The sequence below is a fragment of the Balearica regulorum genome, chromosome 1, assembly GCF_011004875.1.
Source record: "Balearica regulorum gibbericeps isolate bBalReg1 chromosome 1, bBalReg1.pri, whole genome shotgun sequence".
Taxonomy (NCBI): domain Eukaryota; kingdom Metazoa; phylum Chordata; class Aves; order Gruiformes; family Gruidae; genus Balearica; species Balearica regulorum.
The window spans coordinates 208140271-208166753 of record NC_046184.1 but is presented as its reverse complement, the minus strand read 5'-3'; the positions used below and the strand labels follow the sequence as shown (position 1 = coordinate 208166753).

Below are 26483 nucleotides of genomic sequence, written 5' to 3'. Positions count from 1 at the left end.
CTAGCAAAACAAAGTTATTCATAACATACGGCTGGGTGGCTAAATCTTCACTTCCTAAGGACGGCCTGGAATTACACTTGCTACATGCTGAGCTGCCTTTCTCCCGCGTGAAATTATATACAGGCAGCAGGAGGATTTGCAGCTCTATGGAAGGTTAGGATTTATAGCACTGTCTCTTGCAAGGGCTTACTCTGCAGAAATGGTCATTTTGTCTTCATCTTCTCTTTTTGGGATAAACACATCATGATATAATCATATATATGGAAAATCATATCTTTGTGCTCATTGGGCAGCAGGTAGTCCCGTGAATGTATCTCCTGTTATAAATCTATGGGTGTCAGTCAGATTTTTTTCCCTCTTGCCTAGAGTTGAATGCACATTTTTAATTCATTTCCATATGGCACAAATTCTAAGTTTTTATTCTATATTCTGATTTACTTTCCTGACCAGTAAATTGTTACTCTTTTCTAGCTGGGTAAATTATTGTGGACTACAATTCAAGGAAGATGTTTAGCTAGAGGAAGTGCCATTTAAATGTGCTTTTTTCCCTATTCTGATTTGACAACGTGCTAGTGATACTGCCTGTATAATGAGGGGAGAGTATAAAATCCATGGCAATCTCTAGCCTGTGCCAGAGGTTTGCTGGTAGAGTGATGCCTTCGTCTTTGAACTCCTAGATCAATATCTTCCATGTGCCTTAAACACGAATTTCCATGCGTTTGGAAGAGTTTTCCATAGTTCTGCACTATGGAAGGTGCTTCTTCCAAGAGAGAACCCAGACATACATGAGCTCCCACCTCCTTGTTGCAACAGATTGTGAAAAACATCTTTTCCTATCACTGGTGCAGCTTGGTGTAAGCCTTAAATAGGTAACTATTACAAACCAGTCAAGATGCTTTGTAACCTTCGTTGCACCCTTTTTGCATGTCATCACGGCCTGGTCATGCAGAAGTTTTTGTGTAAGCAGATTGCTGTTGTTGATAGAAAATAGCACTGAGAATAAGATGCTCCATTCATGGATTTGTCTGTGTGACAAGTTTGTAGGTTTGGTGTTTTGATAATTAGACTGTAAGAATAGAGAGGCTCCTGCTGATGTTGACATTGTTTGAGTGAAAGGAAGGAGTTACTCGTAAGATTGAGGTCACTTCCAACAAAATCAAGAGTTGCTGTTCCTGCTGCAGATGCATGGCTGCACTACATACTATTTAGACTTCAAGTGCGTGTGAAGTTAATGTTCTTCTGCCTCCTGAAAAAGACTTATATTTTCAAATACACATTTTTGATGTCAAGCTGCTTAACAGACTTTAAATACCTACTTTTTGAAAGAGACTTGTGACAACTCTCCTGAAAAAGGAGTAATAATTCCAAATTGTAGTATTTTTCCATACCATGTGGTCACCCTGTGTGAGGTGAGGCATGCTCCCTTTCCCAGCTTCTCCAAGAGAAATACCAACCAAGGTAAAAACCTTTAAGTCGATGTGTCTTGATCCATTTTTCCCATGCACACAGGTGCATAAATACCTCAACTCTCAGAAATTTGTCACCTGAAGTTGAGAAACTGTTTTTTCTCCTCCGAGCTCAGAAGACCTTATAGGTAAGAGCTTCATTGGGCCCTTGTAGTGAAGATGGAAGTTAAAGCACAGATTGGTTTCTTCTCTACTCTCTTTCAAAGCACCTGTAGAAAGTCTTAAATAGTTGTGGTTTATTGTATTAGCTAGGCACACTGATGGTCAATGGAAAAATCCTTATCTCGTAGGATGTGATTGGGCTTGTAGTGTAAGTTTACCTGCTGTATTCCTTATATTCTGTAGAAGTCCTTTTGGCTCTTGTTTAATATTTTCAGAGTTTATCCAAGAGGGATATGCATTTATTCCTTTTTCAAGTATTTTATGGTATGGAGATCTTTGGTATTAGAAGAATTAGCCTAGGGAGAAGGAATCAAACGAAGGATCACACAGCACTTGTTTCATATCTGCACATTGAAGCAGAGCCACAATTTTGGTGTGCAGGAATCCTGGCAGTTCCTGGGACTCGAGTCTTCCTTCTCAGTCTGGTGTGGTGTTATGTTTGGATGCAGCCCAGACTGGAGGTTGCCAGAGCAAAGATGAGAAAAAGGAATGACGCTTATACCTCCCTCAGTTCCTCTAAGGAGCATCAGCCACCTATGGGTCCCTGCAGCTATTCTGCAAGGTTTGGGTCATGAAGTTAATCTTTGTTCAGGGAGCAAGGGGAAGTGACTGAGTGGAGAACTGAATGTGAAATCATAGAGTTCTCCCTGATGTTCAAGTTTATTTTAAAGAGTATTAAAAATCAAGACACACCATTCTATTTCTGCATTCCTTCCTTCCCACTTCAAGGCCAGAGTATTTAATGTGAGCTAAAGTGGAAAAATGCTGGACTCCAACTTTGTGTTACCTTGTCACCTCCTTGCGTAGTTAGAAGGAGGTTTTTTCTTTTTGTCACTGCTTTTGTTAGAGCTGTTTCTTTTCTTCAGACTAACCATGTTGAGCAGTACCAGGGGTTATTTTTTTTTTTTTTGGAGTAGCTCCTGCCCAAATGTTTCAAAATCAAGCAAAAGTAATCACAACCTTTCTCTTCTCTTGAAACCATAACATTTTTTTGACAAGAAGTGCCTTTAAAGAAATGCCTCTTAATTTACGGTGGGTTGCTTTGTACTTTGTTTCTGTAACCTATCGCATTACATTTCCTGTGCGTTGAGTATGTATGTATTATGAGCTCTTAAAAACAAATATCCCAAAAGAAAGGAATTCAGTAAATGAATAAAACATTCTTGGGTAGCTGAAGTGGCAGTTTAATAGCTCATCCATTGGGACTTTCAAATAATATAATGATGATGGCCATATAAATATATGGATAGATGAATAACTTCAGTGAGGAGCTTGTTACAACTCTGCATACCAGATCTGAAATGAAATTAAACTCTGAAAGTGCTGCCTGATGTGAAGGTCCAATTTTTCCAGTGCCAACTCTGGAATTATACCTAGAAATACAGAAGTTGTGTGTTTGTGTACACATATGTATACATAACTAAAACATGCATTCACAAACACACACATATACTTACGTTGTTTCTAGGTGGAATTTAGTGTTTCAGGACTGATCCTGATTGCACTGAACCCCTAAAACTTTATAGACTATTAACATGACTGGATTTGCAGCAGTGTATTGGAGATCAGGTCTTAGCCCTGTCTTTCTCTATAAATAAATAGATAAATGGAATGGGAGCGTAAGGTTGTCGTGTTGTATTGCCTGGGATATACACAACTTTTTCATTAGGTTCACATAATCACATTGCTTTGTAAATACCTACTTTGATGCCTGCCTGCCACAGCAGAGTCTATAACCTTGGGTATGTCTAATCTGAAGGTAAAGTTTTAAATCATTTTTGCTTGTGTCAATTAATTTCTCAGGAAAACTGATTTCTGATTATGGTGGACCTGGAAACCCAACGTTCGTGGTTATGAATGATGGAGAGAAACCAGCTCAGTCTGAACTATGATGGGGACAGGAGAAACTAGACCACCAAATGAGATGTAAATAAGATAATACGATTCATTTCATTACTCCGAAGAGACCTGTTTCTGGGAAGCTGCTGAGCTGCGGTGAAATAAAGTCTGGGTGCTCAGATGAAACAGAACATCAATCTCCATCGTAAGCCAGCAAAAATTCACTTTCTCTTAGCAGCGAGGAGAGGCTGGTATATAGGTGGAGGATGCTGAAGTGCTCTTGGCGAAAGGCAGCAATACAGTCATTTGTCTGTTGAGTATTTTAATAATGCCACATAACAGAAGAGGCACAGCCCTTTATTTTGTTATGAGTTGAGTCTCTCTCATTAGAATTTCTCATTCCCCTTGGCTGGCTTTTCCTCGGCAACATATTATATATTGGTTGTATTTTCTACTTGAGAGCATCATCTCCCACGCCAGGCTGAAGCAGCAGCTTTTAGTGGCAGTACTCAAAGTGATCACATAAAGCCCCTTGAAAATAAGGGACTTTTTGATATTTTCACACTGGTGAATTAAGTTGATGAATGTTTGCTGTGCTGAAAAATAAGGTGCCACTGCTCTGATCTTTTGGCTGAGTGAAATGACAACAATAATAAAAAAACCTTTCCTAGCTGAAGTAGAAGAATGCCATCCTGGGTACCCTGGGATCAACAAGAGCATGGGGAGAGCTGGTCCCTCACGTACACAAAGCATATTAGAGAACTGTGCATATTTCATGCAATCATAACATGGTTTGGGTTGGAAGGGACCTCAAAGATCATCTAGTTCCAACCCTCTTGCTACGGGCAGGGACACCCTCCACTAGACCAGGTTCCCAAAGCCCCATCCAACCTGGCCTTGAACACTTCCAGGGATGGGGCCTCCACAACCTCTCTGAATATTTGATATATAAACTGTATAAAAACCTATAAATAAATATAGCAAAAAGCTATATATAAACATATTTCATGTATAAACTGTATGGGATGAGATAATAATCATAGGACACACGTGATAAATGCACAAGAATTGAGTGGACGTATTCAGAAAAGGAATTGCCACATGTAGTTCTGTGGGGATTTGCCTGTTACTGAGGAATGCAGGTTCAGAGGTGATACAATCTTTTTATTTTCTTTTTAAAGAATTTCCTTTTTTTTTTCTTTGTTGGTATAATAGAAAAGAAAATAAGAAGGAAACAAAGCGGGGGGAGACCTGCGTGCGAAAATAAGTGTATTGAAAGATGAGTGCCTCGACAAACACTTGGGAGAATTGATCAAATTGATTAATGTGTTAAGCAATGGGATATAGACTGTGGGATCAGGAAGTTAAGTGTTTTCTGTGAACATTATAAAATCAGTGCGATAAATTGATTGTCGTTAGTACTTAAAACTGCAATAGTCATTCAGTTATATTGGAAGTGATAACTAACATGAATTCATATTCCAAAACTTGTATGCAATTTATAAATCTCCTAGGGGATGTTGAAATCATGTTGGAAATTTAAATTAACCCCTGTCATTATCGACAACTTTTCTTATCCTTTTCCACTCTGTATTCTAGCTTGGAGAAAACTATGTTTTCAAGCAGCTTTTAAATGACAATGAGAACAATGTGTGTATGCAGCGGGTCTTTCAGTAATTGCCTTTTAAAATTGATTTTTATGATTTTCATGAGTAGCAGTGAATATAATCTGTAACAAAGAAGCTCATTCACACTGCCTCACTGTAAGCACCTGCCTGGTTTCCTCAGGCTCTTCTCCTCTCCTTTGAGTGGGAATGAATAAGCAGGACCTGGCTCCCAGCTTCTGCAGCACCCTCCAGCAACCTTCAGCCAGTGTCTCCGCTTACTCTGCCTCTGTTTAACCACCCAGTTTAGATCACTGATGCAAGGCACTGGGGCTATTCCACAACAGGACTGTGTGGAGGAACTCCAAATCTTCCCCAAATGGCTGCTTATTAATTGCTTTTGAATACTTATATCTATAACGAGCCTTCTGAAATGAAGGGAAAGGCTCTCACTGCATTGAGGTGGCTGGAGTGGTTCAGACTGGATTGAGACAGACTGATGGCGATGGAGCTGTGTGCCTTACTTGTAGCCAAATTCTGCTTGGGATTGCCGAAGTGAAATGTGGTGTAAGCTGGAATTCACTCCATCTGAACAAGGATGCATTTATGCTTTTGCTGGCTGGGGTGGCCCATTGGCAGCAGGACAGGCAGTAGATTGGAGGGCATCTTCACCTTTCTTAGGCTGGGATGGCAGTAGTACCCAGCGAATGGAGCGTTTATTGGGCATACAGAAAAAATGTTCATCTCTGGCCTCATTTAGGGTATGTTATCCAGTGTATTTGGTGGAAAGTGGTGACCGTAATCACAGATGCATTGTGGTACATATGCAAGAGTAAAGTCTTATGGGCTATCATCTCAGCTGTGCTGTTTCCTACCTTGAGTCTTCACCTGGGAGCTTTATTGAGCAGTTTTATTTTCTTCATTGTATTTTGTCAGTTCTCAGTATCTGGGTATGTGTATCCATGTGTGTATGCAATTGTATTCAGTTAGCTAGAATTCTTCCTTATTTTTGACTTTTCTGAAGGTATCTGTAATTAAAGTAATGGCCAGGTAATGATGTTTATGTACTACTTGTTCTTGGTGGCTCAAATTTCATCAACTGCGTGATCTTTCATAACATAATAAAACTGATAACATTCAACTATCATGGTGCTATATAGTGAAAATGCTGTCTCCTTTCCAAACATTGAGAATGAAAACACACTTTCCAATATGCTCTGAAAACAAGCAAGTTTAGGCTTAGTTGGAGCTACTGGTAAACAAAACCAATTTCTGCATGTGGTTCATCCTCTTACATAAACTTATTCAAACGTGCGTGTCTGATTTTAGGTTTTTTTAATGTGATTATTATTCTGGACTGTGTGCATGTGTGTATAGATGTGGTAGGGTCTCATAGGATTTTTCGTGTTAAAAAAGTGAATAAAAATATATATATGTATTTATATATTATGTGCATGTATGTGCACATGCATACATATTAAACACTCACACACACATAAAAATATAATCCAAAACTGGTGCTTTTGTGTGTGTGTGTAGTGTTCTCCATTTCCAGTTTGTTAAATATATAGTGCCTAGTTTTTGCATATATTTAATTTTTAATTAGAAATTTACTAAATAATTTTGACATAACACCTCACAGTACAGTTTTTCTCTTGATCAACTATTTCCTGTTTTCTTTCTCTGTCACAGGGTGAAAGAATGATGTGATGAGGTGAATATGGGCCGCTGGTCAGGCTCACGGCCACCTCTGTCATGCCTTGCCCTTCTGATTGTCAAGTTCCTGGCGTCTGTTTGTCAGGTAAGCTCACGGGACCCACGCCGCTTGGCTTTCACTTTACACATTCCACTTACAATGCTACGGTGTATGAGAATTCTGCAGCCAGGACCTTATGTCAACAGTCAAACGAGGATGGCATTACCTTGTCTGACCTTTCATGGGATATCAAGTACAGGATAGTGTCTGGTGATGATGAGGGCTTTTTTAAAGCAGAGGAAGTCATCATTGCTGACTTTTGCTTCCTAAGAATAAGGACTAAAGGTGGGAATTCTGCTATATTGAACAGAGAAATCCAGGACAACTATTTATTGATGGTGAAAGGGTCTGTCAGAGGAGAGGACTTGGAAGCATGGACAAAAGTGAACATCCAGGTTTTGGATATGAATGACTTAAGACCTTTGTTTTCCACCAACCACATACTCTGTCACGATAGCGAAAGCACTCCTTTAAGACTAGCATTGCACAGGTGACTGCAACAGATGCGGATATTGGGTCCAATGGTGAATTTTATTATTACTTCAAAAACAAAGTTGATCTCTTCTCAGTTCATCCTACAAGTGGTGTTATCTCGTTAAGTGGCCGGTTAAACTATGATGATAAAAACAGATACGATCTCGAGATTTTGGCTGTGGACCGTGGGATGAAGCTTTATGGAAACAATGGCGTAAGCAGCACTGCCAAGCTTTATGTTCACATTGAACGTATAAATGAACATGCCCCAATGATAAATGTAGTAACCCATATTCCCTTCCCATCAGACAAGGAGCCTACCTATGCAGTTGTTAACATTGATGACCTAGATGAAGGAGCCAATGGAGAAATAGAATCTGTTTCTATTGTGGCCGGAGATCCTCTAGAACAGTTCTTTCTGACTAAAGAAGGTAAATGGATGAATGAGTACAAAATCAAAGAAAGAAAGCCTATTGATTGGGACAGCTTCCCGTATGGTTATAACCTGACTCTCCAAGCCAAGGACAAAGGATCTCCTCAGAAATTTTCTGCAGTCAAACTGGTCCACATTGCTAGTCCCAAGAAAGAAAATATCCCCATGAAGTTTGAAAAGGAAGCATATGATGTTTCGATCAGTGAATTTTCACCTCCTGGTGTGGTGGTTGCAGTGGTTAAGCTGATGCCTGAGCCACAGGGTGTGGAATATAGAATAACTCCAAGTGAGAAAGCTGAGTGTTTTAAGATCAATCCCAACACAGGCCTTATTACTACTGCTCGTCCTTTGAAAATCATTGAGAAGGACCTCTATGAATTAGAAGTGTATACAAACAAAGGTAATGATATAAAAGCACAGGTTACTGTCAGGTTAGAAGATGCCAACGATCACACTCCGGAGTTCCAGCAGCCCTCCTACAGCTCGTTCGTCAATGAAAGCATCCCTGTGGGGTCTAGCGTTTTGGCAGTTTCAGCAATTGATAAAGATAGGGGAGAAAATGGATACATAACATACAGCATTGCCAGTCTCAACTCACTACCATTTACAATAAACCAGTTTACAGGTGTCATCAGCACATCTGAAGAACTGGATTTTGAGTCCTCACCAGAAAGCTACAGGTTCATCGTGAGAGCTTCTGACTGGGGTTCTCCCTACCGCCATGAAAGTGAGGTGAATGTCACCATATACATAGGCAACGTCAATGATAACAAACCCCTCTTTGAAAAAGTGGCATGTCAGGGAGTGATTTCATCTGATTTTCCTGTTGGTGGTCACATCACTGCTGTTTCTGCAATAGACATAGACGAGTTAGAGCTTGTGAAGTACAAAATAATCTCTGGAAATGAACTTGGCATTTTCTATTTAAATCCTGACTCTGGTGTCCTGCAGCTTAAAAAATCTCTAATTAATTCTGGCATAAAGAACAGCAATTTTGGCCTTAAGATAACGGCAACCGATGGAGAGAACTTTGCTGATGCTATGTTTGTTAATATTTCGGTAGTTCATGGGAAAGTGTCTTCAAAGACGTTTAGCTGTAGAGAAACTAGAGTTGCTCAGAAGCTAGCAGAAAAATTACTCAAAAAGGCAAAAGCAAATGTGAAGCTGAATTTGGAAGACGGTTTTCTTGATTTTTATTCGGTGAACAGGCAGGCACCACATTTTGACAAATCCTTCCCTACTGATGTAAAGGTTTCAGAGGATCTGCCAGTTGGTGCCACCATCCTGAGGATAAAAGCCTATGATGCAGACTCAGGCTTCAATGGGAGAGTAGTTTATACAATTTCTGATGGTAATGTAGATAGTTGTTTCAACATTGACATGGAGACGGGGGTACTTAATGTTCTTATGCCCTTGGACCGTGAAAAAACAGAGCTCTATCTCCTTAATATTACAATTTATGATTTAGGTAATCCACAGAAATCTGCGTGGAGACTGTTGACTGTCACTGTGGAGGATGCAAATGATAACATGCCTGTTTTTTTACAGGACAGTTACTCAGTTAATATTTTAGAAAGTACAAGTCTCGGTACAGAGATTATCCAGGTAGAAGCCAGAGATAAAGACCTAGGATCCAATGGTGAAGTGACTTACTCAGTACTGACAGACACCCAGCAATTTGCCATCAACAGTTCCACGGGAATGGTGTATGTGGCTGATCAGCTAGACCGGGAATCAAAAGCGAACTATACATTGAAGATTGAGGCTAGGGACAAAGCAGAGAGTGGCCATCAGCAGTTTTCCGTTGTGCCTCTCAAGGTTTTTTTGGATGATGTCAATGATTGCTCTCCAGCCTTTATACCGTCCAGCTACAACGTGAAGGTCCTTGAGGACCTGCCAGTTGGCACTGTCATAGCTTGGTTGGAAACTCATGATCCAGATCTCGGCTTGGGAGGTCAAGTCCGTTACTCGCTGGTGAACGATTACAACGGGCGGTTTGAGATAGACAAAGCGAGCGGTGCCATCCGCTTGAACAAAGAGCTCGATTATGAGAAACAGCAGTTCTACAACCTGACTGTGCGTGCGAAGGACAAGGGGCGACCAGTTTCTCTCTCTTCTGTTTCTTTTGTGGAAGTTGAAGTGGTGGATGTTAACGAAAATCTCTATACCCCCTATTTTCCTGACTTTGCCGTCATTGGATCTGTAAAGGAAAACTCCCGCATTGGTACGAGTGTTTTGCAAGTTGCTGCTCGAGATGAGGACTCTGGAAGGGATGGAGAGATCCAGTATTCCATCAGGGATGGCAGTGGCCTGGGGAGATTCAGCATAGATGAAGAAACTGGTGAGTTTTGTTTCTAATTTCCTTTCCCCTTTGTAAAGGTTTTTGCAAAAGCAAAGCTTAGGCATAATTATTTTCTACCCCTAACAAGAAATTCAGTTCTTCTGAACAAGCAAGATAAAATTATAAATAAGGATTTTCCAGGCACAGCAATGACATGATTTAATTACCTGGTTACATTCATCACTCTCTGGGTGTGAAATAATACACATTCCTTTTCAGCAGCTATGTGATGACTCCATTTAGAAAGCAGTGATAGTTACGGAATGACTCACTTCCAGTCACTGTATTATCTGTTGATCGTTGTAAATTACTCAGGTCACCTCCACAGAGTCACAACACTCATAACCTTGAATACGGTGTTAAACTCAATGAAAGGAAATGAGGAGCATGAAACAAGAATTATTTCATCCTAAAACCTATTTGTGGTCTTGTTCTTATTGTTGGTGGGAGTAATTTTTCATGGGAGTTAGCAGTCTGGAATGATACGCTATTCTGTATAATATGCATTCTTGTAGCATGGTGTTCATCAGCGTTGGCACGCTTGCATAAAGGTAGAAATACAGGGAAAGGTGCTAACTGTAAACCAGCTGTGCCAGCTTTCCCTTGGAGGTCGTATTATATGAACATCAATCTTAGAAAACAGTATTAATAGAGTGAAGATTTTCAAGATGTTTAACTTCACTATTGCGCCACCCTATTGGAAAATGTGGAAAATGCTAAGTATAACAGGCTATCTAGTAAAACACTTAATGAACTGGTTGTTTAAATATCTAATAGCTGTTGGGAGGAATGATGCAGCTGTGGTACTAGAAGTAGTGAGGAAATTAGAAAGTATTAGTCAACAGTTTCAGAAATTATATTAAATATGTTAGGTCTGTGGGTTTACTGTGATTTAAGCAGACTTTGTATGTCTTTTTCTAAAGCTTTTAATTGAGAATGTGGTATTAAAACATAAGATTAAAATGTATGTCTTGGCAAAATCAAACTGTTTTAATCAAATGTCAACTTTCTAAACTGAACATTATGAAAAACAGACGACATTACAAATGCTGTGGATCGCGTCTGAGCATAAGCAGTGAAAAATATTTTTATTCTATTTGTGCTATAGTCCCTGCTGCAGCTGTGCACAGATGATACAATCAAAACCTTATGTCCAGAAACATCAAACTTGCGTGTCAAAAGTCAAAAGGGAGCCTACTCTAATTTCCAGAAATGTTAAGAACTTGTATATCCTGCAGTGCTTATAGCAGTTGAAGGCATTTGGACAACATTATTTAGGCAGTTGAACATGACTTTCAACTTTAAGCTCCTGCATTTGAAAATTTTTGCCCACCTGCTTATTCAGTAGCATCAGTTTCAGCTAAGAGGGCTCTTTATAAAGCAGCAGGAGACTGGTCCAAATGCCGCAGCATTGGTCTGAAAATTTCAAGATTCAACATTTATTGAATTGAAAGGAATTGTTAGGGAGAATGAGTTAGTGCATGTCGCTTGTTAATAAATTAACCAGGGTTTTTACCCTGTGTCTAGACTAGTAGGGATGATAGCCTATAATAAGTTAGAGTACCTATTCAATAAAGCACAAATCATGTTTTGACGTGAGTGGGAATTGTACTCAATATTCCACATTAAACATACTTAGGTTCTTTCCAGAACTGAAATCTAGTTTGGGGTGGGAACCCCACAAACCACCACAAACTTTACAAGTTGAATGTACTTGTCTTTCGCTCTTGACAAGTATTTTCATGAAAATGAACCAACCCTGTCGCTTGTCCTGTTTCAGTAAACCGTTCCAGAAGGCATTTCATAATCCAGCAGATCAATATACTCTTTGGGATTCTTCTTCTATATGTTTTCCTCAACTGTTCGGTACAACTTAAGCCTTCTTCAGACCATCTTGGGGGACCCTTGGGTGCATAGCTTCAGCCAGGGCGATGTGGAGAGCAGAGCTTGGGGGTTCAGGACTTATGGTGAGTCGTGCTGTTGTAACCCGAGTGCAGAATTTGACCTGCTGTGTCACATAGGACACAACATTAATACTCTGCTATTGAACTGGTGGCAATTTAAATGCTGCTGAATGATGAATCAGCTTTCTAGCTGTAGAAAGGAGCTCAAGTCACATATTGAATTAATTTACAAAGAGATAGCTGTTTATTTACTTTCAGTGCAGTTAATTTGTCACTTTTAAACTGACCAACACTATTGGCTTATGCACTGTCTCTCCTGAAATCTGTGAAGGTAAGCAGGAGCACGAAGTACAACAAATCAATATTTTTGGCTGCTGCCTTAATGAAAAGAAGACTGCAGTATCCATTATAATCATTAGGATATAAACTGGGCCAAATTCATCCTGATATGTGAGCAGGCTGGACTCCAAGCAAGTCTGTGCTTTCAGCAAAATTCTACTCAAGTGCATAATTTTTATTCTTCTGCAATATTCCATCTTGACGGTGTCACCCTGTGTGCTGTGACGTGCCTGTGCTCCCCAAGGCATGTTGATACCAAGGAGGGGAAACGGTGCAGAGATACTGGATGAGAAGCTGGCCTTCGTGGTGGATCCATGCTGCACCATGGTGCACGTTGGCGCAGTGACTTTGTTCGTGTTCCACTATAGATGCATACAGGTGCATACAGGTGCATCTAACTCCACCAAACCTGACCTGGCTTGTGCCACAACAGACTGTTCTCCATTCAGGTCTGAATAGTGGTTTGTGGTCAGCGAGCTTGGGAGTCTTCTCCATACTGGCCAATATGGATCTCTCTGCATAGGGTATACGTGCAAATCCTGGTGCTGTTGCAGTTTGGTAAGAGATGTGCCGTGGGGGTGAGCCCGGGATTTCCTTCCCACAGTGCTGCTCTTTGCCTTGTGTCGTAGAGGATCAGTTTTGAGGAGTATTGTTATGTTAAGCTTTTGCTGTTAAATACTGTAGTTCACATGTGGTCATAACCAGAAGCATAGCGAGCGTTTGCCAGCTAGAAGTAGTTGCTGAAGTGAAATTTTACATGTATTTGGTCCCACAGCCTTGTGAATCACTTCCAAATTTGTTTCGGTGGATTTACTTTCGTTTTCCAGGAGGCAGAGCCAGTACAAGTTTGTAAATCAATACAAACTTTCCTGAAGGAGAAGGCAGCAGTTCCCGACCTCCTCCAACTTCATCCCTGTTTTCCCACTAGTGCCTTAGCCAACAGACTAAATTTCTCCTGAGACTGCAAGTCAACTCATGGTTCATAGCTCAAAAAAATGGTTTAAGGCTTTTCTAGAGGTTAAAAAAAAAGGGAACTTTTTTTTTGTTTTTAAATAGAGGACTCTCATTTGTTGATTCAAGCCTCAATGGAGATTGAGTTTGTCACCAGCCTGGGTGTAAAGTTCAAACTCATTGCTTTTCTATCTTCATTGGCCTAATGATTGACTGTTGGCATAAATGTTACAAGCTTGCCATTTAAGATCTCTGCACTGAGGGACACATAATGTGATCCTGCCATTTATGCATTCTCTTTTTCCTTCTGTCTCCTGTTCAGAACCTCTTTTTTTTTTTTTTTTTTTTTTTCCGTCCGTCTCATTCTCTTAGACTCTTGAGATGTAATCTATATGATGAAATAAGGTCATCTACAGTCAGAACTAGTCACTGCAAGTTTTCCTTATAGTGAACAGAGAGAAATGGACAATTGAGAAATGTAATTCGTTTTACCCTAAAGTAAAAACATGAAATAAGTTGGATGAATCATGGTCTACAAATGTGCATTTTTCTCTGAATTATGGAAGGTCTTTGTATGACTAGCTCAGAGTAGAGGTCTACACTAAACACCTTGCTTTGGTCAGCTATGACCCATCCCTGTTAACTGTAAACCAACTGTAAACAAGAATATATGCTGTCCTGTTCACATGCTAGATAATATGTGTAGACTCCTCTCTACCAGTTTGATGTTTTTAGCCTAATTTCAGGGAATTGTCTTTCAATATGAAGGCTGCACATAAATGTACTTCTAAAAATAAGAACTGGAAGAATGTTAAGACTATAAGAGATGAGAGTTGTGCAGCTAATATTTTACAATTTTTCATTTTCTGAGAATACAGCGCTGGACCAGTGCATCCCACCCTCTTTTCCATCCATGGAAAGTCATCAAGATCTGATGCTTTGACCTTCCTTGCAGAAGTAGGTGTTACCTTCCCCTTATGCAACTCAGGGGCTATGGAGAAGCTTGAGCCATTTCTTTATCTCTAGTACTGCTTCCCACCTGGTGTATTTCTCCGAACTTCTCACCAGTTTGCTAATTGCAGTTCCTTAGAAGAGAATTGTCTAAAAAAACCCCTCTGTATTTCCAGATTGTTGTAGCACAAAATGAGCAGAGATCTATTAAAGATTTTTGTGGGATGACAGTGTTCTCTGAGTTTTCATCCTAGTGATAGCTCTAATAGATATAACTAATCTTCTGGAAATGGTCTCTGTCAGAGGTCCTCTACTGCCTTCATAAACCCCTGGATTTTCTCAGCCCTGGTATGTACACCCTCATAGTGCTGATACCACAGCAAAATGATGTATTTTTTGCTGTCTCAGGAGCTGGTGGTGACTGCAGCAAATGCATATGGGTTTATGATCCCACCTACCTTGGGTGACTAATAGCCATCTAGCAGTGCCTCTCTTCTGGCTGCTGTGGGGACTTGGACAACTAGCAAGACTTTCTGACTTCTCAGAAGGCTGAATTAGATGAGATCAGTCCTAGGCCTAAATGCTGACGTCTTTCTTCTCATTTTTTTAATGATTTGTGGTTCAGCTAAACAGCATTTTTGACTCAAGCTCCACGTTTTAGTCTGGCATGTGTTTCTACTCTGCACACAGTTGATGTAACAGCCTGGCACTTGAAGAGTTTCTATATTTACCCCTACGCTACCCATGGATGTACTAGTAATAGCAAATGAACGAGATGTGTTCTAGAGGAGCAGACTAGACACGCTCACCATCTTCTGCAGCAGAGACTTGTGTAGGCTTGATCAGAGTTGGTTGTGGCAGTGCCCCAGCATGCAAGGAATGACTGACTCCACTGCATAGGTGGGAAAACTGAAGCAGTAAGTCTTGTTCTGCTTCTCAGGAAAGCATCGAAGCGTTTTCTTAAGTCTCATTGGAATTGAATGTGGAGATAAAATAGTGGTATTAATGAAATGCTTAGGAGATCTTTAATATTCTTGCAAAGCCCATAAGCATGGACTTAAGCAATGCTTTCAAAACTTACTAACCTCATTTCCTAAGGTTATTCAGGAGTCTGAGTCTCCTGATTTTCATTGGGACTTTGAATTTAGGCATTAGCTGGCACTAATTTCCACCCCCACAGAGGCCCCCTGTTAAGAACACGAGCTGGAGATGACCCTGTTAACTTGTTATCTTTAGGTGTTTTCAGTCCTGAAATTCAAATGAATAAGCCAAGCCTGTCTTTCACGGTGCTGAAATCTTAAAGATACTATTAAATGCAAGTGGAGTGCAAATTACTACAGACTCCATGGATTTATTTATGGTGCCAAAGATAGCAGCTGGATCTGCTATTTTGATACCTTTTAAGGTACCATATAAGTGATAGAAATTCCTGACAAACTGCGGCTAGAGTCTAAAAAGAAGCCAGTCAGTGTTGGAAAATCCTAATCATGTCTTTGAACGATTAATAATGGAAACTAGAAACACCAGATGATATAGTTTATAATAAACCAGACCTGCCTGCACTGCTATATCTGTCTGGCAGAAGGGAATAAATTTATTGTTTCAGACTCTTTGCATCTTGTCACTGTCTTCTAAAATAGTTTTCAGTTATTGTGTATGCAAGTTGAAGGATACTTTCATTTATTACAATTTGAGTGGTCTGATAAATATTTATGCAAGACCATTACTAGCATTTCCTTGAAACAAAATCAAGTAAAAATGAAAATGGTTTGTGATACGTGATTCCCCCCCCCCCCCCGCCCCTCACTTGTTTTATTTTATGAAAGCATGTAGGAGCTAGTGGGTAAATCTGGGCAGACTCACTTGTAGAACTGAATTCATTGTAGAGTTTTGAGGCATTAGTATTACATATGTTCTTTATTTTCCTGGTGAGCCTAGGCAAATTTCATTGCCTAGAGCCAGTATTTTGGAGCCACTTGATTATCCTAGGCTTCTAAAACCAGTTTTCAAAGAATTGTCAGGCTGTTGAACAAGGGGAGTGCCAGTGGGTGTTGCTGGGAGGTGGCTCAGGAAAGGGGGATGCTCCTGGGGGAGGCACTTGCAGCCACCACCTTGGACTGGAGATTGTCGGTCCCCAGCCCGGCCGCGATGGCTCTCCTGAGCAGCTTCTCCGGGAAAGAGCGTGTCAGACAGAGCACAGAGCACAGTCCTGGCCAAAATCTGGTCTGTCATCCTGTATCCGTGTCAGGCACGAATAAAGCGTTCCTGGGAACAGCTATTTCTGAGTCTGTGGCACTGTGCTATCGTTGTTCTGTGAGTTATCTCTGGCAGCTTTTAATAGTGCAAGCTTTCCTTCATTTATGATTTCCAATTTTAGGAAAGTAATTGTTAACATTTTTCTTTTTCTTTAAAATTAGTTGTGGTGGAAAACCAAGGGTTTTTTATAAACTCTCTGTCTCTGTGTTTATACTTTCCCTGTCATTTATAGCTGTAAATTAGTAAAGGAATAAGGCTTGTCTTGGTTTCACTGGAGTGAATTTGGTTAAGTTTTTATTTAATAATACGAACCCTAAAACAGTGCATCAGCTTTTGAAAATATTTACTTTAAAGGGCCCTTAGTATCATTCTGACATACTTTGAAAGTTTCCTAAGTGAGGCCAGTCGTGCAGAATTGTTCCATTCAAGCTGTTCAGCTCTCTTGGCTTTATACCCCATAAAACAGCTCATGATGTATATTTTTTATAGCTAGCTGTAATTTGCACGGTTTCCCTTCTTCAGAAAATGTATAGAGAATCTCCTTTATTATTCAGGATGCTCCTGATGGTAGGACATTTCGTTTCAATCTCCAAGTAATTTATTTACTATTAAAGAAATGTGCCAATTGTATTTCCTCCTAGCTGTCACCTTTATCACCCTTGAGATTTCTTTCCAAGAGTATTTAGTACTATGGTGTGTTGTGTTATTCTCTGCCTTAGCAGGTAAGCCCAGAAGTGACCCCCATATTATCCCGTGCATCACGGTCCGTTAAATTATACACAGGCACTTCTGCAAAAAGCTTATGCCCAAAATGCCAGCAATGGGACCAAGCCCCGAGGTAGTTTAGACTGGAGGAAAGTTGACTGATCATCTGAGCGCCAGCTTTATCTGGGCATCACTTTGGACCATGATCTGCCTTCCCATGTGAGCAATTCGTGGTAGTTCAGAGGAAATTGCGGAAAAATCCATTTTAGCTCTTCCAAGGCACCAATGGAAGCCCAGGGATGTTGAGAAGTGATGTTGTTAAGGCAAAACTGCAAGCTTATGAGCATGTGGAGGGCAATACGGGCAGTCCTGTCCTCCTGGGACGTGCAGAGGATGATGTTTCAACAGTGTCTGAGATCACGTGGAGCCACTTTGATGTACTGCCTAATCCTTTCCTGAAACAAGTCCAAGAGAGAGGAATCTCCAGTGGCCAATAAAATTGAGGACACATCCTGCTGCCTGACCCTCGCAGCAGGTTGTGGGGCTTTTTAGGGAGCAGTAGAACTGGACAGAGTTAATCAGGAATTTGTGGGGCTGATCTGGAGCAGAGACACGTGGTAACAGTGGACTGATAAAAAATACAAGTCCACGTATCTCTTCCCCTGCTTCGGTACATAGGCAGGCTGCAGGAAGCTGGATTAAAGGGTGCTTTTTATGAAGCTGTTAGCAGTTCAAGGGTACAAGTATTGGTGAATCAAGCACTTGCTTGGAAAGCTCTTCCAATCTTTCATTGCTCTCATTGCTAAAAAATTGTGTCATATTTTAAGGCTGTTCGGCTAATTTCAGTGTTCAAGTCTTGGAACTTGTTAGGTCTTTGCCAGCAAGGAAAAAATAAAATAAAATTTAAAAATCCTTCCACCATCAGATATCTCTCTATTCATATGTATGTGTTTACCTGAAAATAGATGTTTAGAGATGAGCTTCTCTAGTTTATGGAACAGATTCTTTTAATCTGTAGTCTGCTGTTTAATGTAAACATCTTTATTACATTTTATACACTTATGGTGTCTTATTAGCATTGAAGTGTTGCCAGTAAGAAATAACTGAGAGAAAGCCAAGCTGGGTGTGTGTGGGGAGGGAGTTTTCATTGCAGTTGGTTTGCATTAGGTGTTCGCACTAATATATTTTTGTGTTTCTCAGAGTTAAGTTTTCCACTGGCATCAACCTGACCATTTTGTCTGTGCCGAACAAAGAAGTCGTAAATCCATTCTGTTGTGGTTAGGAGTTTGTCACATCTTTTTTTTTCTTTTTTTCTGGGAATGTTTTGAGGACATCTCTGCAGGCTCTGTGCCTCCAGTGTTTTGCAGATTGTGGGGCAATGTTGTGGTGTGGGAAGCTGCATGGTCTCTCACTGCTGGCTGGGCCTTGGGCTACCCTCCCTGGCGTTGTAATTAGGTGACATGAGGCTTAAGTTGGACAGGTAACATGGGGCAGCGTTCATCTCATATGGCTTTGCTCCTCTGGTTAAATGTCTCACGTAGGTTGAACACAGAATCATAGATTCATAGAATCATTTAGGTTGGAAAAGACCTTTAAGATCAAGTCCAACCATTAACCTAACACTGCCAAGTCCGCCACTAAACAATGTCCCTAAAAGTGCCACATCTACACATCTTTTAAATACCTCCAGGGATGGTGACTCAACCACTTTCCTGGGCAGCTTGTTCCAGTGCTTGATGACCCTTTTGGTGAAGACATTTTTCCTAATATCCAATCTAAACCGCCCCTGGCCAACTTGAGGCCATTTCCTTTTGTCCTATCACTTGTTACTTGGGAGAAGAGACCAACACCCACCTCACCACAACCTCCTTTCAGGCAGTTGTAGAGAGCGATAAGGTCTCCCCTCAGCCTCCTTTTCTCCAGGCTGAACACCCCAGTTCCCTCAGCCGCTCCTCATCAGACTTGTGCTCTAGACCCTTCACCAGCTTCGTTGCTCTTCTTTGGACACGCTCCAGCACCTCAATGTCTTTCTTGTACCGAGGGGACATGAACATTATGCTCAGCTAAGGTGATGTGAATCCTACCCCAGGTGGTGAAAGGTTGTTGGGTGAGTCTCGCCCGTGGTACCTGACCTCTGCTCAGGAAGTCCTGCTGCTGTGTACCGTGGGAGCGGGAAGTGTGTGCAGAGGTAGGACTGTGCTTGGCTTGTCCCATGCTGTCTGCATCAGAGGAGCAGGAAAGAAAATGGGGAGTGTGTGTCTGCGGAGAGCTGTGCCACTTTCCAGTGCATCCCCCATCTGAATGATTGGGGACATCAGGACGTGCCTTGGAGCCCCTCCACTTAGACACACATGGCTTTTTGCTCATGGATGTCTGGAAAATAGCAACCAAACAGTATCTTTATAGCTAGTACACCTCAACTTTGCAGCTGTTCCCCACGGGTGACAGTCTGGTTACAACAAACCCTGCTCTCACAAGAGAGGCAGCCTGAAGCTTCTGCTCTCAGGAGATGCTTTTCAGTTACTTTGATGATATTTTCATCTTGGTCTTGAGCAAAATGTGCTCACTGTATGGGTAGAATGATAGTTTTCCGTGGTGATGGACTCGAGAGGTGTGCAGCTCTGGGGCTAAGGAGATGCAGAGGTTTGGGTCTGGCTCGAGCTAGGTGGCTGCTTTCACCATTGAATATCATTTTGTAGTTATAAACCTGAGCTCGTGGCCATTAGCACTGATGAGTAATCATCCTAGCAACTATAAGGAATGAAATTAAACTTTCCGGCTTTAATTTATGTCAGGACTAATTATGAAGAAGTGTTTACATGGGCCTGAGAGTAATCTGATTGTATGTGGTTTCAATAGCTCTCTGCTTCCACAGTGTGATGGCTAGATCTGCCCACCTTTCACAACTGAAGCCTTTGGTTTTTCAGTTTTACTAAAATTTGCATAGCAAATTCATTTCTGATTTTAGATCATTACAGCCCGTAATGACTTATATGCATAATTATTTGGGGATTTTTCCTCTTCATTTAAAAGTTTTACTAAGAATTCATGTTCTGGAAATGTAACTTTACACATAGGTCATTAAAAATAGTTTTTCTTCTCACCAGTGGTTCAGTTCATAAGGTAAAGATTTTTCAGAAAGGAAAAAACAAACCCTCACTGTGAATCAGTTAAATTTCATATAACTTTTTTCCCCAAAAGCTTTCTTTTTATGAGAGAATAACTATGGGATTTAATTAAATTTGCCAGAATACTTCACAGTCCCAAAACACCTTTCATCTAAAGTACACAAATTATTTTTCACATTTTAATGAAGGAAGCTCTTTGATGTACAACATTTATGTAGTTTCCCATTTTACTGAAAGGGTGTGAGAGGTGTAGATAAGTTAATAGTTTGAGTCTTTCTCTTTTGGCAGGGGGGCAGGAAATGACAATGTAGAAATTCATTAAAAAAGAGTGGGAACTTCAGGTATCAGCATCTCTGTTATGAACCTGTACTTGGCCATGGCAGACAGTGGCAGATGGGATGGATTTTTCTAACTCCTACTACATCTTTCCATATGAGGCCACCCTTCTGATGCTATACAGGATCTTGGAGCTGGTTTTAAAAGGACTGGATTTTATTGTTTCTTGTTGAGATGGTCTGTAAGGATGAACTGGTTGGCACCACTCCTATGGGCTGTATTAGGTGGGGTTTATTACCTCGCCTTAATTATTAAGCAGTTACTCTTAGGTGATGGCAGATCGCAGTCCAAGCCATCGTCAGGAATTAACACAACTTCCTCTGGGTTTATACCCTTCTGTTTTGCTGTAGGGGAAAGAGTGCTGGGTAGTGGCAAATACCAGCACCGCGACCCAATGCAGGGAAGGCCAGATCTCCTAGCCAGAGCTCTCGGGGCTGCTGGCAGCTGGAGGGGGATCGGAGCGAAACCTCAGAGGGACTTTGGGGCTGATTCTTCTGGGCAGCGCTGGGTGCTTTGAGCAGCTGTGGGGTCCTTCCCAGGGATGGGGCAGCCTCCCTCACTTTCACCTTCCCAGCACCGCTCTTCGGAGACACCTGCCTCATCCTTCTCCTTAAGGAAATCCTGAATACTGCAGATTCAGCCCACGTGAGCTACTGCCATTAGAAGCCTCACAAACTTTTAATGTGTGATTTGTCCTCCCACAGTACCAGGGATGGGGAAGTGCATTCTGTGCTGTTGCTACCGACATGCCGAGCAAATTAATGGTGTGTCTTCATCTGCACGATGAGCAGTTAGACCAGCCGTTTGTTAATGAGATGAGGTGCTTTTTGCAAGTGTGTGGCTCCTTTGCATCCTAGTGTGGTTCTACCTTTAATGAGATATCTTCCTTTTAGGAACATGTAGTTCAGTGTGGGCAGCAAGCTGCTTCTGAGGTACAAAACGTTCTTCTGGAGAAAGGCAAAGTAATCAAAAAAGAAAGACTGTGCCTATGGTGACATTTGGAGAGATGAGGACTGTTTATGAGGAAGGAACAGGACTGGCATTTAGCTGTGCTGGCTAAAGGGTAAATGGCAAAATCTGTTTAATAAATGTGACCTAATGAATTTAGGACTGCCGACTCTAGAGTTTGGCCCCCCATCAATTTATTGTCAAAACCCATTGCTGCTTCCCTCTAAAGATGGAAGGTAATACCTAAATTATATCTGAATTATCTGAACTATCAAGATTGAATTTGTTGATGGTTTGCAATGCAAAGTGCTGTACTCCTGTATTGTTAGGAGCACAGAAGGGTTCGTGTTAGAGTCGTGGAAACACACCAAGGCTTGAAACTTTTTGCATATGTTTCAGCTCTTTCATAGGGATTTCCTTTAATTGCTTAATCTTTCATAATGAACATTAATCTGTCACTGGCAAAGATAAAATCCAGCTAATTCTCAGAAAATCTGTTTCTCTGTACCCACAAATTAAACCTCCTCTGATACCAGTTGGAAGCTCTGTCTTGACATTGAACGTAGTCAGAAATAACCATGAGGCCACAGGAAAGGAAGCTGTCTGTCATAATCCAGTTCACTTTGACAAGAGGGTTTGGGCTTCTGGAAAGTCCCTGGATGGGAACCTCTGGCAAAGGAGCCGTGATTCCCTTCCCCCAGTCTCTTAGGCCCAGGAGATACTGTCTTCCCAAGGATGATTCCTGAAAGGCTGGTCTACGCAGAAAAAAACCAGTTTTTGCTGGATTAACTTGAATTGCTTATAAAGAATCCCATCTTTGCAGTGAAACAAGGCTGTGATTCTCAGCTCCTGTTAGCCTGTTCTGACTGCGATAAAGACATCCCATTTCTGGTCCTGACTGCTGCTTCCTACCACCTCCCTGCTGTGGCTCTGGCTTTTCACATAGCCACTTGGTGAGCCAGGTCAAGAGGACAATCAGAGGAGAACTCATCTGTTTTGGAGAAAAGAAGTGAGAAGGTCTATTTCCTGACTGAATTTATGGGCCCTGCAAGCACTAACCATTTTGGTGGAGGTAGAGAAGGGAGATCAGGTATAAAGTTAAGGGTTGGGTTGTCCTTTTGATGCTTGTGTGATCTTATGCTGGAGCAATATGACTGTGATCTCATGGGTCTGAGAGCATCCACACATGGAGTTGCACTGGTATAGCTCGCATTATTAAAATTCATACTAAGCCATAGATATTTACAATTTTTCCATATAGGAAATTTATAACCCCCTGTTTTGTAGAGGTTGCTCGGCAGAGAGTCATCCTGATAAACCAGAAGTGATTTTAGCAGAATGGAGGAATGGCTTGGAAATAACACGTGGCGAAAGCTGCTGCTTTGTCCAGGCTTTGGTGTGGAAGCAGCAGCTGTGATGGAAGGAGCAGGATGTGCGCTAACGCGAGGATTCGGTGTGTTAGCTGATTAGGATGCTTATTTGCTACGTGGTGTTTATGGTGTGGGCCCCTGAGCCTCGAGCTGAAATCACAAGTCAGAGCAACTATCAGATGGCAAAAGCTGCTTACTGTATGGTACAAGGAGAGATAAAATCCCTCTGGCAGTGCGACTAACCTCTTCATGCCTCGCTTTACCTGTCTGTACAGTAAGTCTAATGATCATCACATTGTCAGAGGCATTTGCGTGCCAGTTGTGAGTCTCGCATGATTAATGGCTCTAAAATGCTACGAGTGATTTTGGTAGCAACACGTATCAAAATGCATTGCAGTGGTTGTGTGTAATGCAGTCACTTGGTATTTGGAGTTGGAGGGTGTTAAAGGAGAAGTCCCTTCAGGAGTCACTTCTTTCCCAGTCTAATCTCCAAGGAGAACTGTAGTATTGCAGTGACCTATTTAAGCTAGTACATTTATTCCAAATAATTAACTATAGAAATGTTACATTGACTGCACTGGACATGCCCATCAGCCATGTGCTCAGGTTGCCCGATCGTTCCTTTCAGCCTTCTGGAGGTGGGTGATGCTCCAAAACCTGGCTTACTGCAGTGCTGGGTGGAAACAAAACAGAAAATAAATTTCGGGATGAAGTGAGACGACTCCTTACTGTTGCTCCCTGTCTGCTGTAACCACCATGTCTCTGGCCTGGCCAAGGGACTGGCTGTAGCTCAATGCTGCAGCTAGTCCTACAATGAATCATTTTAAAGGGGTAAAAAAAGTGCAGCGACGGTATTTTTTCAGCCATTCTTGCCAGTTGTGGAGCTGGTGGCCAGAAGTGGAAAGGGCTGTTGGACGTTCTCCTTGATAAAACATTCCTTGTAAGAAATAATGCGAGACCATTTTGGTGGACTCAGGAGTTTTTGGAGGACTTGTGTTCCTGCCTCTTGGGCACTATGAGAAAAAGGCGCTTAGGTGTTCCTGAGCCTGATAATACTTTCTGTGATACCATAGATAATTTATTGAGGGCATGGGGTGAGATGGGGTTCTGCTGCTAACGAGAACCAGAGGTTTCATGCTAGATTATCCCCTGGATAGCGGGAGGACCTCCAGCCCTGCATGGCCGAAGACATGCCCGGCTACGGGACAGCAGAGAGCAAAGTACGCCAGAAACGTGCCGTTTCTGCATCCACGCCGTAGTTTGATGCACACAACGTAAGTGTAGCAAGGTGGAAAGGCTGTAGGCGAGGGTGAAGCACATCAGGAGCTCTGTCGATGCTTCTCTCTACCTAATAAACAGTTTTGGCAGCTACTAGCTAACCTGCCTGCTTAGAGTAATTGCCATGTCAGTAAGGAGCCCTGCCATGGTGTCCTTGTTTTAAATCCAGTACGAGGCTCACCACAGAGGTGACAGGAATTGCTCTGAGCAAGTAATTCCCATTTTTGGGCTTGGGGCCAGGCAGTTCAAGGCAGCACGCGGAAGCCGGGGAAGCAGATTAAAGCTGCCTGCAGCACGTGAATATTTTGGCTCAAAAATGTGCTGAAGGAATGCGTCTAGCATGGCTTCACTGCCTTGCCAAAACGTTTGCTGTGTTGTGTGGCATAAAAGATGATAGTAGTTCTTTTAGGGAAGGATGCTCCCCCGTCTTTTCCTCCCATTTTTTTTCCTCCCATTTTTCCACTTTGTTTCTACCTTGCAGTCAGAGCTGCAGACTCTTTTCTTTCATGTGATGCTTGACTTTCTTTGGTTTTGTTGGATTTTTTGGTTTTATTTTGTTGTGCTTTTTTTTACTCCAGTGTGTGGAAGTGTCTTCCTTCCCATTAAAATCTAGATTTCAAGCTACTCCTCACCAAAACCTCTGTTTTCTCCAGGTTGCAGTACTTTTAACTCCAGGAATTTATTTATTTTTTTTCCTTCCAGTTCTTCACTAATCTGAAACTAAAGAATGGAACTGGAAATCTTCTTAAAGATTTCAGGAATCTGTTGCTTACTGTGGTTGGGAATAATCTCATGTGCCAGTGTCACAGCCTGTCCTCGCTCTGTAGGGTTGGGGCTCGGTAGTGCAGAAAAGGAATTTTTATTTAATGGAAGTGCCTAAGGACAAAGCAAATGCAACCTTGGTTGAGTTGCTTGATGTCACTGAAGTTAATTTATTTATTGAATTATGTCTTCTAAAGATGTGGAAGCTTTGGAATGAAAGATATTACAAAGATTTTAAAGAATTATTAAACTATATGGCAATAAAATGCCTTTCCCTGTCCCTAATCATTCATATATTGTCCTTTTTTTTTGTGAAAATGGCTTTGTGTTTCTAATCAGCTGGCAAGGAAGTAGGTCTCTAGGTAGTGATACTGCTAATGGTGATAAGCAAAGGCAACACGGGGAGGGAGTGCATGCTGAAGGTAATGTTCCCTGAGCCTTGTCACCAGCCTCCGTTTTGACTTTTTCATTTGTGATGGCGATGAGCGATGTTAGGAGTGTCTCCTGGGCAACATACTGCCTGTGTGGTGTGATTTATGGACCTCTGTTTTAGAGAAGCCGCAATATTCTGCTTCATTCTGAAGAGAGCTTTAAAAACATACAAAAGTTGGGAAAATATTATCTGTCTTTTAAAAACAAGATTCATGAGCAGATGTATATATCTATTCTGTCACCATACAGATGGGCAGAAAATGTTTAGTTGTCATGGCAGCGAAATGTACAGTATCACAGATGAAAAAGAAATAATAAAAAAAAAAAAGTACTGTCTTGCCAGTTGTTATGCCACAGCAGCAGTTGCTGAATTTGGGTTTTATCATCCTGAACCTTCAACTCAAAATCCTCCAGACCACATTTCTCAGCAGCAGCAGTATCTTTGTCCTAGTTAGAGCTCTTCACCCCGGGAAGCATCAGCATTTTCATCTCTACTTATTCATTTGGACATAGTTTCTCTCTTGAATGGGAACTGGGCAGTAAGCAGTGGATCGGTATCTCTGTTCTCATGAAGGAACTCCTATATGAATTAACATTTCTGGTTTCGTGTTAATTGAGATTTCCATATTGCTGGGCGTGATGCATTACACCCTCGATGTTAGGGTAGAATACGATCTATTTAGGCTGTAATCAAGATTCCTGTATATCTTTATATAAATGAGCAGACCTATCTACATGTTTAGACCAAAGACAGACACGTAGTGTCCTTTATATTATACTACATCCTTTTTGCTAGATAATATTGACAATATTTTTTAAATCTCAGATTTTGCTGTCTTGATTTTTATTTTCCCCACTGCAGATATTTGGAAACAAAACTATAAAACATCTTTGTGGCTGTTAATTTCCCTTTCTGCTCTCCTAGGCACGACGAGGCAGAGCGGCTGTAGATTACTACGCCGCATGGCCATGTTTTAACTCTCCCTTCAATTGCTTAATTAAATTTACAAAGAAATAGTGTACCGTATTTGTATTATTCATTGGGATA

General features: G+C 41.3%; 1 protein-coding gene across 1 annotated transcript in view; it reads left to right on the top strand.

Moving 5' to 3' along the window:
- The window catches only part of FAT3 (FAT atypical cadherin 3), a 353905-nt gene that overhangs the window by 15458 nt on the left and 311964 nt on the right, over nucleotides 1-26483 (top strand). The window contains 4 exon segments of the mRNA XM_075742391.1: nucleotides 6764-6872; nucleotides 6875-7258; nucleotides 7260-7291; nucleotides 7293-10075. Of these exon segments, the coding sequence (XP_075598506.1) occupies nucleotides 6792-6872; nucleotides 6875-7258; nucleotides 7260-7291; nucleotides 7293-10075 (3280 nt within the window). The 5' untranslated portion in view covers nucleotides 6764-6791.